The sequence below is a fragment of the Chaetomium tenue genome, assembly GCF_020726465.1.
Source record: "Chaetomium tenue strain MPI-SDFR-AT-0079 chromosome Unknown F5144scaffold_1, whole genome shotgun sequence".
NCBI lineage: Eukaryota > Fungi > Ascomycota > Sordariomycetes > Sordariales > Chaetomiaceae > Chaetomium > Chaetomium tenue.
The window spans coordinates 227356-240258 of NW_027117329.1; the positions used below are offsets into that span (position 1 = coordinate 227356).

At 55.9% G+C, this 12903-nt stretch overlaps 5 protein-coding genes and 2 non-coding genes across 7 annotated transcripts; 5 read left to right on the plus strand and 2 right to left on the minus strand.

The window, feature by feature from the left end:
• Nucleotides 1-173: 173 nt before the first annotated feature.
• On the plus strand, nucleotides 174-265 carry F5144DRAFT_t1. The gene has a single exon. It is a non-coding gene; the product is annotated as a tRNA-Glu (tRNA).
• Nucleotides 266-447: 182 nt separating this feature from the next.
• Nucleotides 448-518, minus strand: F5144DRAFT_t30. Its single transcript has one exon. It is a non-coding gene; the product is annotated as a tRNA-Gly (tRNA).
• An 855-nt stretch (nucleotides 519-1373) lies between these two features.
• Nucleotides 1374-3254, plus strand: F5144DRAFT_588045 (uncharacterized protein; the record flags this gene model as incomplete). Its single annotated transcript, XM_066789886.1, has 5 exons — nucleotides 1374-1428; nucleotides 1466-1547; nucleotides 1621-1834; nucleotides 2163-2779; nucleotides 2873-3254. 5 exons carry the CDS (start codon nucleotides 1374-1376, stop codon nucleotides 3252-3254), a joined length of 1350 nt encoding a protein of 449 aa, XP_066647583.1.
• A 566-nt stretch (nucleotides 3255-3820) lies between these two features.
• Nucleotides 3821-4473, plus strand: F5144DRAFT_2499 (uncharacterized protein). The gene has a single exon (XM_066783439.1). It carries the CDS (start codon nucleotides 4008-4010, stop codon nucleotides 4338-4340), a length of 333 nt encoding a protein of 110 aa, XP_066647584.1. The 5' UTR covers nucleotides 3821-4007; the 3' UTR covers nucleotides 4341-4473.
• A 1297-nt stretch (nucleotides 4474-5770) lies between these two features.
• F5144DRAFT_634394 (glycosyl hydrolase family 61-domain-containing protein) lies at nucleotides 5771-6802 on the plus strand. The gene has a single exon (XM_066792579.1). It carries the CDS (start codon nucleotides 5915-5917, stop codon nucleotides 6794-6796), a length of 882 nt encoding a protein of 293 aa, XP_066647585.1. The 5' UTR covers nucleotides 5771-5914; the 3' UTR covers nucleotides 6797-6802.
• Nucleotides 6803-9265: 2463 nt separating this feature from the next.
• Nucleotides 9266-10974, plus strand: F5144DRAFT_634400 (uncharacterized protein; the record flags this gene model as incomplete). Its single annotated transcript, XM_066792580.1, has 4 exons — nucleotides 9266-9667; nucleotides 9771-9943; nucleotides 10116-10510; nucleotides 10683-10974. The coding sequence occupies 4 exons, from the start codon at nucleotides 9266-9268 to the stop codon at nucleotides 10721-10723; spliced, it is 1011 nt and encodes a 336-aa protein (XP_066647586.1). The 3' UTR covers nucleotides 10724-10974.
• Nucleotides 10975-11902: 928 nt separating this feature from the next.
• On the minus strand, nucleotides 11903-12328 carry F5144DRAFT_596875 (uncharacterized protein; the record flags this gene model as incomplete). Its single annotated transcript, XM_066790837.1, has 1 exon — nucleotides 11903-12328. The coding sequence occupies one exon, from the start codon at nucleotides 12326-12328 to the stop codon at nucleotides 11903-11905; it is 426 nt and encodes a 141-aa protein (XP_066647587.1).
• Nucleotides 12329-12903: the final 575 nt, after the last annotated feature.

Here is a 12903-nt window from a genome sequence, read left to right on the forward strand (position 1 = left end):
CGCGTTTTTGTGGTTTGGTGTCAAGGTGCGATGACACAACCTTCTGTGTTTCCTTGGCACACTTCTCTTTCCCCGCCGCTCCTCCATTTCTGATTTGACATCCTGCCAATCACCTTCATGTATCCAGCCATCGCTTCGCTCTTCCAACAATTCGGGACCACACACGATTCAAATCGGGTATGGTGTAGCGGTAACATCGTTGACTCTCACTTCTCAGGAGTGACTTGTTTCTCAACAGCCCCGGGTTCGACTCCCGGTATCCGAGTTCTGATGTATTTTTTGCCCTTCCCTCTTGTGACGTTGGGGGTTGTTACCTTTTTTTGTGGGCGGTGGTGGGGTGACCAAAAATGAGCCCTGACTGCCCCACCAAAAAATTTGAGTTTTGATGATGCGGGAGTTTGCAAAAGGGGAGGAGAGCATCCTTTTGGATGCTTCCAACCTACTCGTTGCGTCAGCCGCGAATCGAACGCGGGGCCCATCGATGGCAACGATGGATTTTACCACTAAACCACTGACGCTATTGGTGTTGTTTCCACATCGAAGCGGGAGTTGAGAGGCAGGGGCTGCTGTTCGAAAGTCGCTCGTGGTGGGGGTGAATGGACAGCGGGTGGAGAAAGCCAGAGCCCCTCTTTCCCCTGCAGAATGGCCCTAACCCCTGACTCCTTGCCCTCCCAGGGGCTGCAGCATATCAATTGCTTGCTGCTTCCCAAACCAGCTCTTGCCAAAACAAACGGGCGTTTGTCAGGTTCTTTGCCAAATTTTCAGCACAGTCCTCTGCCTAAAGCAAGCTCCGTGAAGCGGGAGTCGTGCACAGGAAACATGACAAATGGGATGTTTCCATCAACACACCATCCCAGCCTGATGGTACCGCCCAGCTTCGACCTTCTCTTCGATCCTGCTGCCGGTGCCGGTGCCGGTCCCTTTCCTTTGCCATGACTTAGGCTACGGCCAGGCCGAGACACATTTCATGCATTATATTTCCCCGACATGCTGCAGGACAACGACAGTCGTCCCGGTGCCTATGCAACAAAAGCGCGAGCGAAGCAAGAAAGCAGTGGCCCATTCCGGTCGCAGAAGCTCGTGATTGATACGGTCCGGCGTCAAATCATGAGACCCGGCTGCCCCGCTTTGCAGCCGTTGATTGTTCCCGTCCAATGTTGTCACTCGTTGCCCCAGGCGGCCAGACCCCTCTTCAGCCTTGTCGCTTGTGGTGGTTTGATGTTTGCCAATCTTCAAAAACCACCACGACGGACAAATGTTTCAGTGTATCGTGGCTGTAGAAACTTGCTGACAAGAAGTCTTTGGCAATCATTGCCTTGGAGTTCTTGAATGCAGGCAAGAAAACAGTTATGCAGGATACTCTTGGTCCCCCCATGGCTCCGGCTGGCCAGGCTGTCGCCATGCATATGCGGCCTTCGCTGCGGTGTGGTGTGTCTAAGACATCGCCTTTCAACCACAATGAAAGCCGAAACAAACTTCATTCTTCTGTCCCACCCTTTGCTGGCCCGGGAGCAGTTCCGGGCTGCACCTGGGCTGGACAGGAAGCGGTGAGAAAGCTGGACAAGGCCCTTGGGTTTGACGACGTCCTGTATTCCATGGTCAACTTACATCTCCTTCCAGAAGCTCTCCCACTTTGCTTCTCATCAAGGCCTCCATCAACCACAGGAAGCAAATGGGACTGACCTATTCGCGTCCACCGAGCAACCGCAACTCGCCCAAGCTCGTCCCGCCCACAGCTCAACCACACCGTCATCATCGTCGGAGAAAGACCACCCGCCGCACCCCAAAAGCGACAGACACCAATTCCAGCCCCAACAGCTGTCCACCCACGTTAGTACACTCCCTGCCTATTATCCTGGCACAACAGACAACGACTAACACTGCCCAGTATGCACCGCACCCCTGACGTCCCTCTGAACCCACTCGACACCTGGTCTTCCGACGACACCCAGACCCGCAAGCTCCTCCACCTCAACCCCTCCCCGGAGGCGATCCCGATCCCAATCTCGATACCTACCCATACCCACACCACGACAACCACGACCACGGCCACAGCCACAGCCACAGCCACAGCAACCGCATTATCCACCACAACCGTCGACACCACAACCTTCAACACCACGACTCTCCCCATCCGCACCGCCGATAAGACCAAGTCCAAGACCAAAACCAAAACCAAGAACAAGAACAAGACACACACCATGAACACACCCCCGTACACCGACGTCGGCCGGACGGAAGCGGCTGCCCTCCTCCTGGCCCTGGATCTCTCGCGTCGGCAGGAGACGGAGCGCCAGGCGCTGGCGGAACAGAGGCGACTAGCCATGGAAATGGAGGCGAGGCGTGAGAGGGAGAGGATTGAGAAGAAGCTGGCGCAGAGGGCGGCGGAGAGGCGGAGGACTGAGAGGAGGGAGCTGCTGGAGGCGGAGATGGCTCAGGCGGAGAGGGACATGAGCTTCAGGTTGGAGAGGGAGATAAAGGCGAGGATGGAAGAGGAGCTGAGGGCCGAGCGGGAGAGGGCGTTGGATATGGCTAGGCTCGAGGCAGAGCTGGAGAAGGAGGAGATGAACAAGACTCGGGAGCTGGAGGAGGCGGCCATTGCCAAGGCCATGCAGGAGTCCATCATGTCGGAGACGACGCGGAAGTTGATTGAAAAGGAACATGCGGGAAGGGCACAGAGGCGATTGGGGGCTGCCGTGGGCCAGATGATGGCCGATTCAGAGGCGGAGGCGCAGACGGAGAGAATGAAGCGGCGGATTCGGGGGCAGTCCGGGTCGGAGTGGACAAGGGATGGGACCAGGACCGCCGCGCTGAGCCGTGACACATGGCCGCATGGTTTGGGCCTCGTCCCCCTAGTCCCGCGGGTTGGTAGCTCCAACGCTTCCTCGCAAAGCACGACGGAGTTCGCACCACCTTTCGCCACCGCGCCCTATCCGACACACACCAATCCGAACGGAAGCTGGGGCCCGCGACCGGGGCCGGCCGGGTACGACTACACTTCCCCGCAGACCTTTGCGCGTCGAGACATCTTCATCAACGACAACCAGCTTCCGCGCCATTGGAGCAATGGTGCCAGGCCCGGTCTCATCGGCGAGACCCATGCCACGGGCTGGGACAATACGGGGATGGGCACCGAACAGTGGCGCGGGACGACAACCGAACGTTGGGATGGTGTCATCCACCAGCAGAATGGTGCTCGCGACGCATACAAAGGGTACAAGGAGGTTTCCAGGTCCACCAGGCGCTTCCTGTAGGCACGGCTTGGAAGAAGACAGCCCACCCCAGTGGAGAGGTTCGAACGCAGGATCTCAGCGCAAGAATTGCCAGGATAAGTTGTCAAGTTTCAGTTATCCCCGTCCCCGTGTTGTACTATTTCTAGCGGGGATCTTCAATATTCTGGGTCATGGACGAACACTCCCTGCCGCCCACGTTTCCAACTCCGTTCCACATCGACGAATAGCCCATGAACTTGTCGAAGTGTTGTTACGATTCTTGCACCCGTACGTACGCTCGGAGTGCAACCCACGCCGCATGCCCAGCCACCCGCCCTGTCCCGTGGCCCCCTGTCCCGAGGGCCCTGATGCCCAGGTTGTCATCCCGTTCAATACTGTCGGAGCATGCAGCTTGCTATGATGAACAGGGCAATGCGGCCCGGACTGTGGATTGCTTCTCTCAATATCGCGACAGAAACCCTTGAGTTGCAGCCATTTGTTAAATATGGGGTAGAACCGCAAGCTTCCACCGCATTTGGCATCAGTCCAGCTAGCACCGACACGAGATCCACTTTCGCATCAGGATTGTTTGTCTGTTTTTGTCTTGCCGAGGAAGATCCATTTGATGAGGAGGAGATAGAGGATGGTGAAGAGGATGATGAGATGGACAAGGAGAATGAGACGGATAAGGAACATGCGATGGACGGTGATGGACGAGCAGATGGACGGGAAATCCGTCTCAACATCGCGAGAACTTTACAGTAGCGCCAACACCCCGCCGCACAGAAGTAAACAATGCCAACCTGCGCAGTTTCGTGTTTCTTTCTTTTACTCTACCAACTTCGTGGCGGTGTCCGGGCATCCAACGGAGAAAGAGATGGACCATTGGAGCTAGAACAACACTATGCCGACACCATCAAAACCAACATTCGAATTTCCAACCCTGCCCGTCCGCTCTACAACCCCGCCGCGGGGATCCAACCACTCGCCGAGATAGGCAGTGAGACAACCCAGGGTTGGGGTCCCTACAACCACGCCCGTATACTTCAACCTGGTGCACAAGGAGAGCAGGGCGATTTTGTGTATGATCAACTTCGCCCAGCTCGCTCGCGTAACCTGCCAGTGTAACCGCTACGTCAGAACTGGCCGAACTGCCGCCAATCCATGATTGGCACCGGCCCAGCAAAGCCAGACGCCCCAGGGAAACGTACCTCATTCAAGAACGCGGACCCCAGCGAATTTCCAACCCCGCGCACGCAGCAACTGCGCTTCTCGTGTGGACAAGGGACCTCAAGCCCATCTTTAGGCAGAACGACTAAGACGCCGACCCTGCTGCCCATTGAAGCTTACTGCCTCAACGCCCAAGCGCCGAAGAGAGTCAACTCCACCAGCTATGATCGCTCGCACCAAGAGGTCTAGATACGAGTTAAACTGGGAAAGCAGCTCAACTACCAGGACGAGACGAATCGGACCGGGACGCGGTCACGGCACCCATACGCAGAAAAGTGACTCTAATTACGACCACGGAAGTACGCGGAGGGACCAAACAAAGATCAAGGGTAACCGAATCGACGGACAGTCAGGTACTGTTGTGTCTGCCTCAGCGATAACAATACGGTAAGCCGGCTTCTCTGGTCTCAGCTCATGTCCTCCTAGGTCATCCATCACGGACCAAGTTTAGATATTTGGGCAAGCCAGAGCGAAAAGTGGAGTGCGGAGGGATACCAAGGGGAGGAAAATGGAGGGGACGATTTGGGTTGGAGCTGAAAGGGTTGGAGGGTTGGAGGGTTGGAGGGTTGGAGGGTTGGAGGTTCGGTGGGTTGTTTGGTTAAGGGGTTCAGGGGGGTTGTGGAGAGGGTTGGGGTTACGTTACATCCATACCTGGGGCCTTCTGAGAGTGAACACCCAACTCGGCATTGTCTCCGAGAGAAGCAAAGTCAACTTCTAGAAACAGAAGAAAACGAAAAGGATTGAGCACATGCCAAGACAGTTCCGCGAGTTGCCGTTGCCTTGACCCCAGCGGCGAAGGTGGCACCAAGGCCTGCACTAGCAAAATGAAACAAGTATTATTTTGGCACAGCGGTGAGAGACAGAGGTCACATACGGATTCCTGAAGTCCGTCGGGCTTTTTGAAGCTTCAATGCGGCGGGTTGACCAATGGAGTTGACAACCTGACATGGTACTGTGTGTTCTTGGGGTCGGAGAATTTCCCCGTTTCAGCGACAAAGGGTCCGAGTCGACTCGCACTCTTGAAACTAAAACACTTCTCAATAGGGGCAGGTCGGCTTCTTTTCGGCCCCTGTGATTCAAACATAATCCAACGTCAAACAAGCTAAGGCGTTGGTGGTTCCACAACCCCTGCGTCTCTGTCACCTTAACACCGGAGAACCACTACAGATCTGTACATTGCCGCCTTTCACGGCCCGATCGAAGAGCTTGACAGGTTGCTGCCTTGAAAGTTCCGACGAAGGTCTTTCACATGGCGGCGCGAAACTCAGCAAACCTGCCCAAAGTCAATCACACCGTAGACCGTACCGTTGGGCCGCTGGCCGAGTTCTGTTCCAGTGATGTATAAGTAAACGCATCGCCAGGCCTTCAAAGGCTCTATTTCCTAACTCAGGTCAACATCCATTTCAGAAGAGCTCGCCGGACTCCGTCTGCATCTCATTCTTTGTACATATCTCGTACCAATCCCGCCCAACATGACTCGCCAACTTTCCCTCGTGGCAACCCTTCTCGCAACTCAGGTGGCTGCCCACGGCTACATCAACACCTTCACTCTAGACGGTGAAGATTACGAGGGTTTCAGCCGCTGGAACCCTTCTCCCGACCCTAACGCCATCGGCTGGAGTTTCACTACCGAGGATGAGGGTCCTGAGCTAGACTTTAGCTCTCCCGACTTCATCTGCCGCCGCGACGCCGAGGCCTCCAGCAACTACGGCACCATCGCATCCGGCGGTACCGTCTCGTTCTTCTGGACCTCTGACGACAAGGTCATCAACCCCAACGGGTGGGCGGAATCGCACCGCGGACCGGTCATCACCTACATCGCGCCCTGCAACGGCGACTGCGCCAGCGTCGACAAGACAGCCCTGCGCTGGACCAAGATCGCCGAGTCCGGCCTCGTCTCTGGCCCAGCCAACACCCAGGGCATCTGGGCGACCGACGTGCTGCGCGAGAACGGAGGCATCAACACGGCCACCATCCCCAAGTCGATTGCGCCGGGCAAGTACGTGCTCCGCAACGAGCTCATCGCCCTCCACCGAGCCCACATCAACGAGCCCGAGTTCTACATGCAATGCGGCAACATCGAAGTGACGGGAAGTGGCACCGATGACTTGTCTGGCTCTGGGGTCCCGGCGGGCGAGCTTTACAGCAAGAGCGATTCCCAGCTGTTCGGCTTCTCAGTCTACGACAGCCGTGACAACGAATGGCCGATCCCCGGGCCGGCTCTTTACAAGGGATCGTCGTCCCAACAGTCGGATGAGTCGGATGAGTCGGAAGAGTCGGAACAGGCGGAGCCGACCCCGTCGCCGTCGCCGCGACCGGGCAAGCCGGGCGGCGCACGATGCCGGCGTTCGTGAGAAAGGCGAGAAAAGAACGACTGGTTTCTCTGCCTCTCCCTGATGCCATTGACGTGGATTGGGGCGAAGTTCTTCGCTGTATATTATGTATAGACTTGGGTGGACTTTTAAGTTTAAGGGGTTGTTATTGCATGCTAGCATTTTCTGGTATTTTTCTGTGCCGTGTACATCAATAAACGAATAAACCAGACTTTAACCCTGGGCCTAATGCTGCGACATCATTAACAGGTGACCTCCACATCAGACGTGGTCGAAACACCCACCGACCCGGCCAAGGGCAGCCTGTCGGACTTCGGAAGGTAAGCTGGATATAAAGCAAAGAAGCGACCTGACTTGGCACCCTCTTGGCAAAAGAAGAAACGCCGAACTGAAAAAGGGAGCAAGATAACAAGAAAAGTGGAAGAAGTAAAGATAAGAAAAGGGATAGGTCTAAAGCTAAGAAAAGAGAAATATCTAGAGAGAGGAGAGAAGAAGAAAAGAAGTACCTAAAGATAAAGAAAAGAGAAAGTAGAGCAAACTAAGAAGAAAAAAAGATAAAAGGAATCGAGTAAATGAAATTAAAACAAAAGAACTGAAGTTAAATAAAAGACAAAGCAGATTTAACCAAACAGCCTTCTCTTCGCCTGCCTCTATAATTTCTATTACGGTATAACGGTTATCCGTAACCGTCTCACTGTAATCGTCGTGAAGTCTTTGGTAACTCACAGAAAAGCTCAATCTCTTCCGGACGTTACTGGGAGGCGGCACCCGTGAACACTAGCATGGGAATCGTAAATTAGTTGTGGCAAAGCTTGCATGATTCTAGCCACGGCGCTCCCGCGGTCTTCTTTGACCAGCCCGCGGGTGGGCTGCCCGTTACCATCCGGCGGTGAGGGATGACCGCCGGGGATGTGGCGCCCGGGCGGTCGGGAATGACCGTCAAGCCGTAACAATTTCAGCATTGCTGTCTTGGACAATTCTTCTCGAGTACCTAGGTTCGGACAGGCAAGGCGCACACTGTGTTTTTATTGCATACCAAAAGCCCCTCAGTCGGCTTCATTTAGTGGTGAGGGAGGTCAGGGGGGCCAGGGGACAAGACAATAGAATCACCAGTTTTCTATCACAGCCGAATCTTGGACATGAAGAGTGATCAGCGCATGAGAGTGTGTGCGGCTACGCCTATTACGAGGGCGCCACTAAGCCTCATGGCCAACATATTCGTTGTCATGACCCTTTCCAGGGATGTCAACGTCGTTCGCCAGATTCGCGACGCGGGACGCAGCGACCAACTCAGCTGCCTCAAAACAGCTGCGGCAAATCTGCTGTCACATATTGGAGGTATGAATCACCACAAAGGCATCGAGCAGGGGTCGAGAAAGCAAACCTACAGCGAATCGTGTTTCGTTGAACACCAGTGGCCCTGAGGTCCGCTGTCAACTTACTTGTGCTGCGCATGTCACCGCGGCACTGCGCGGCTCGCTCCGCATGGGCCTTACAGTGCTGCAAGCATGTTGGTTTAGGTTGCCCAGGGTTCATTAAAATAGAAAATCCAACTAACTGCCGGCAAGGGTATGACGTCTGCTACAGCGCCCAATCGGTCCGTTGTCATACAACCCTCGTCAACTCTCTGGGCATCCAGGCATTGCTGCTTCTAGAAATGGAAAAAGAACCATTCCAGATGGGTTGTCAGCCGGTAGTGTGAACCGGTTCCGGGTCGCCAAGCAGCCCTGCTCCTCGCTCCCGGCACTACGATGCCGGGATGGTTCCCCTGGGCTTCGGAGCGCTTTGGTTATTAGTGTAGTCAAGGTAGAGAGGGCGAGGATCACCAGCCACGTGTGGCCGGCCAGCACGCAGCCGTCTGCCGGTTAAAAACATAAAGAAGCCCGATGCAGCACAAATCGCCCCGTCAATCTCGGCAGATGCGTGCCCCGGCAAATATCGGCCTGCCAAGGCTATCTTTACCGGAACCAAGGTGTCAAGCCGACTATCAGAAGATCCAAGGCGACCGTTGAGTGGCGGTCGGAGAGTTGGACGATCACCTTCCCTCCTGAGCCTGAGTAATAGAGCCGGCAACTAAGGGTGAGTGTTTGGGGTTATATATTCCTGCTGTGTCTCGTGGGTGCTCCGGGATCCTGTCTAACCGGGAAGTATATTAAGCGCCGATCTCCTGACCAATGCCGACCTTCGAGAAGCTGGGTTGAGAAGCGCCGTGTATAAACATACAAGCCTGCACACTCAGGGGATGGGGCCTCCCAATCAAGAGCACCCTAGCCCCCGCATCTAAATAAAGGGATAGATAGCCATGTATCTGGGCAATCGATGGCGGCAAGTCTGGGTGGGAAGCAGTCGGGGACTTTACAGCCGCCAGGCACCGAGGCTACCTACCTATATATCACTGTTCAAGACCCGCTACCCGGGTTTGTAAAGTTCTCTCCTAGTCTGGTGTTGAACCAACTCCACCATCGTTCTTTTCATCGACCAAAGTTCAAGATGAAGTGGCTCTCGCTCTCCCTCGCCCTCGCCGGGTCCTCCCAGGCCGCCCTGCGCTTCGGGTGCTCGACTGTGAGTATCCAGCGCCTCGACCCCCTCGTCGAGCCGGGCAAGCTGCCGTCTTCGCACGTCCACCAGATCGTGGGTGGCAACGCTTTCAACGCGTCCATGGAGGGCGACATTGCCGAGCAGGCCGACTGCACGACGTGCACCTTCTCCGAAAACTTCTCCAACTACTGGACCGCCGTCATGTTCTTCAAGCACAGCAACGGCTCGTACAAGCGTGTCCCCATCATGCAGAACACGGCGCTGCCCAACGGCATCAACGGCGGCATGACCATCTACTACACGCAGCAGGACTTCAACTCGAACGGCAACCAGAAGATCACTGCCTTCAAGCCGGTGAGTCCTTTCTCAGGGGTATCTGTCTTCTGGAAGGCAGACATCGAACCAAGGCCCCAGTGAAGGCTCAGAAAGGGAGAGAGAGCTAACTAAGCGTTTGAAGGGCTTCCGCATGACGGTCGGCAGCCCGACGTACAGCGCCGAGCCGGGCTCCAAGGGCAACCCGGGCCTGCGGTTCGTCTGTCTGCAGAACAAGGGCACGCGCTTCCCTGAGCTCCCCAGTTTCCCTACGCAGCCTTGCGTCGGCGGCATCATGACCGTTCACCATTTCCCGTCGTAAGTACTGCTTTGCTGATTTATTCGTGATGGTTTGGTGTTGGTGGTATGGTGTGGTGTTTTAATGATGGTCCAAACTTTTGATATCCCCCCCCCCCCAAGCCCCCTTTTTCTTTTGGATCCTCAACCCAACAACAAACAAGCCACTAACACACCCCCCCCCAACCCCCAGCTGCTGGGACGGCAAGAACCTCGACTCGCCCGACCACCAATCGCACATGTACAACACGGTGCGCGAAGCCTTCGCCCCCGCCGGCGCCTGCCCGTCCTCGCACCCGGTGCGCATGCCGCAGCTCGCGTTCGAGACGCTCTGGGACACGACGCAGTTCAACGGCATGTGGCCGGCGGACGGGTCGAACCCCTTCGTGCTCAGCTACGGCGACGGCGTGGGGTATGGCACGCATGCGGACTACGTCTTCGGCTGGAAGGGCGACGCCCTGCAGCGCGCCATGGACTCGTCGTGCATGTTTAATGCGTGCGAGAATGGCCGGCCGCTGAAGAGCCAGAATGTGCAGGCGATGAATAAGTGCGCGGTGAAGAGCCAGGTGAATGAGGATTTGGATGGCTGTGAGTTGGTTTTTGCTTGTCTTGTTGTTGCTGTTGTTGTTGCTGCTGTTGTTGTTGCTGTTGTTGTTGCTGTTGTTGTTGTTGCCCCTTTTCCGTGCCCCCCCCCCCCCCCCCCCCCCCCCTTTTCCCACCCCCGCGAAACGGTTGGTGATGACTGACTTATGTGTTATAGGGCTCGCTCACCTCCCTGGCCAGGGCATGGATGGTATGTAAATGTTGCGAGATAGATCAAGGGGTGTGTTGGCGGTTACGGAGCGGGGAGTTTCTGGTGGTAAGGCGGTCAGAGTGGATCGGAGAGTTAATTGAGATACGTTCACTTCTGCGCCGTTGGCTCGGTGCGCTACACTATTCTTCATCAGTTGTGTTTATATGTCAGAGTAAATCGTCGCCGGAGGGGTGGCGGTGGCTGATCCGATCCCCCAACAGCGCTGCAAGCACATGAGCGTGTAGCTGGGCGGATACGCAATGGAGGACTCCTCCTATGAAGACTTGTTCTTCATCAGTTGTGTTTGTACACAGTATGTCCGAGTCATGAGTCGTTGGATACTACTGCAGATCGCTCTCCACATGTCACGCCAAAAATAACGACTCGATGAACAATGTGAAACAGTTGATGATTAAGGTCCACTTGGGCGGACCCGTGCCGAACCCGGACCGCCGACGCTGCCGACGCAAGACGGGGAGCCAGGACGCTGAGAAAAATATTGAAGGCATCTCCAAAATGATAGATGGGACGGATGTCGTCATTAACCCATATGTACATGAAGCGCGCCCCTGGGCAGCGTCATCGTCCATCCCGGCTGTAGCCGGCGCCAGGATAACATCCTCATGTAATTACAACGCCTGGACAGCATCGGAACCATGCAATGGTGTCAACCATGCCCGAGTGTCTTGGCCGCCCAGTATAAACCCCAAACCAATGGTCATTCCCCCTTCGTAGCATAGCATGCTTGGAACCTCGGGAAGTATCGTAGAAAGTGTGGCCGATCGCGGCAGCGATAAGACCGGTCGTAAAATGCTCCGTAACCATGTCGAGTCCGGATGACGAGCAAAAACTTTTGTCATAAAAGCGGCAGCAGAACCGGCCGGGAAACCGCCTGCGCGAGCACCCGGGCCAGGAGTGTCGTACTGGAAACCCAGTCGGCAAGTGAGCCGTGACGCAGTGCCACAATGACACAACCAGCCGAGACAGACAGCACCCGAAGGATGCCGACAGACGTCGGATGTACAGACGGCATCATCCCCGGCGCTGTCGTGACAGCCCGGCATACCGGTTGCTGCTGCGCTTGAACAAGGCATGGGGGCGGAATCCCTTCCGCCCGCAAAAAAAAAAAAAGCGAATATCCAAAAACACCAAACCCAATTGAACCCAAATCGCTCACGCGCTGCTGCTCAGTACCGCCTCTCGTCAAAGCTGACCCTCTTCCTCCACTGATGCTCTCCAACGGGCGGCAACCCGCCCATGCCCTCTGGCTTGGAGTTGGACCCGAACCCGGGCATGGACGACCAGCGGTTCAACCTCTTCTGCTCCTTGCTCGCCACCGCTGCCGATGCCGCCGCCGAGGACGAGTTATCGTACCTGTCGGTGATTGTGGGAGGGGGCGACGGTGCCGCGGAGGCAGGGGACGAGTTCTGTGTGCTGGCGGTCCTGCTGGTGTTGGCTGACGACCCGGTTGTGTTGGGCGACTGGTAGATGTACTCGCCGTCGACGTAGATGGCGTTGGAGACGAAGGTCGAGCGGCGATGGCGGCGGCGGGTGTAGCGCTGCTCGAGGCGGAAGAGCTCGATCTTGGCTTGGATGCGTTCGATGAGGCCCATGGTGACGGTCGGTTGTGTTACGGGTGTGAATCGGAAGCGTTCGTGTGTTGGGGGAGAGAGACCGGAAAGATCGGAGGGTGGCTATCGGGAGTCGTTTGTGTGTGGGTGTGTGTTGGCAGAGAGTTCGGAGACAAGTAGGACAGACAATGGAGCGTGTTGGCGGGGGATTGTAATGTATCGACTTCTAATATTGCACAGATGACGATCGTGTCTTGGTCGGAGTATGATGTCTTTGAATAGTGGCGAGAGCTTTCAGAGATCGCCGGGGTTCTTCAGCGGGAAATTTCGCTTGGGGTGGGCGTCGGGCCAAGGTTTGCAAACTGCAGAAGGATCGGAAAGAAAAGAAACCAATGAGTGGCTGGTAGACTGCTGTCCAGATACGCTATCCAAAAGAGATCGTGGGGTTGAACGGGTGGTTGGGAGAAAAGACAGGAAGGAGGAAAAGTCGAGAACAAAACGGAGCTGCTGGGGCAAGCAAGAGTCGAATGGAGGGATGGATGCCACCCACTGGGAATCCCCTGGAGAGCGAAGATAGTGGAGTCCGCGTCCTGAAGCTGTGATCCCGGTTGGCTGTT

Excerpts from the sequence above, each read along its gene's own strand:
- F5144DRAFT_2499 (XM_066783439.1), top strand. The coding sequence starts at position 4,008 with ATGCCAACCTGCGCAGTTTCGTGTTTCTTTCTTTTACTCTACCAACTT.
- F5144DRAFT_634394 (XM_066792579.1), top strand. The coding sequence starts at position 5,915 with ATGACTCGCCAACTTTCCCTCGTGGCAACCCTTCTCGCAACTCAGGTG.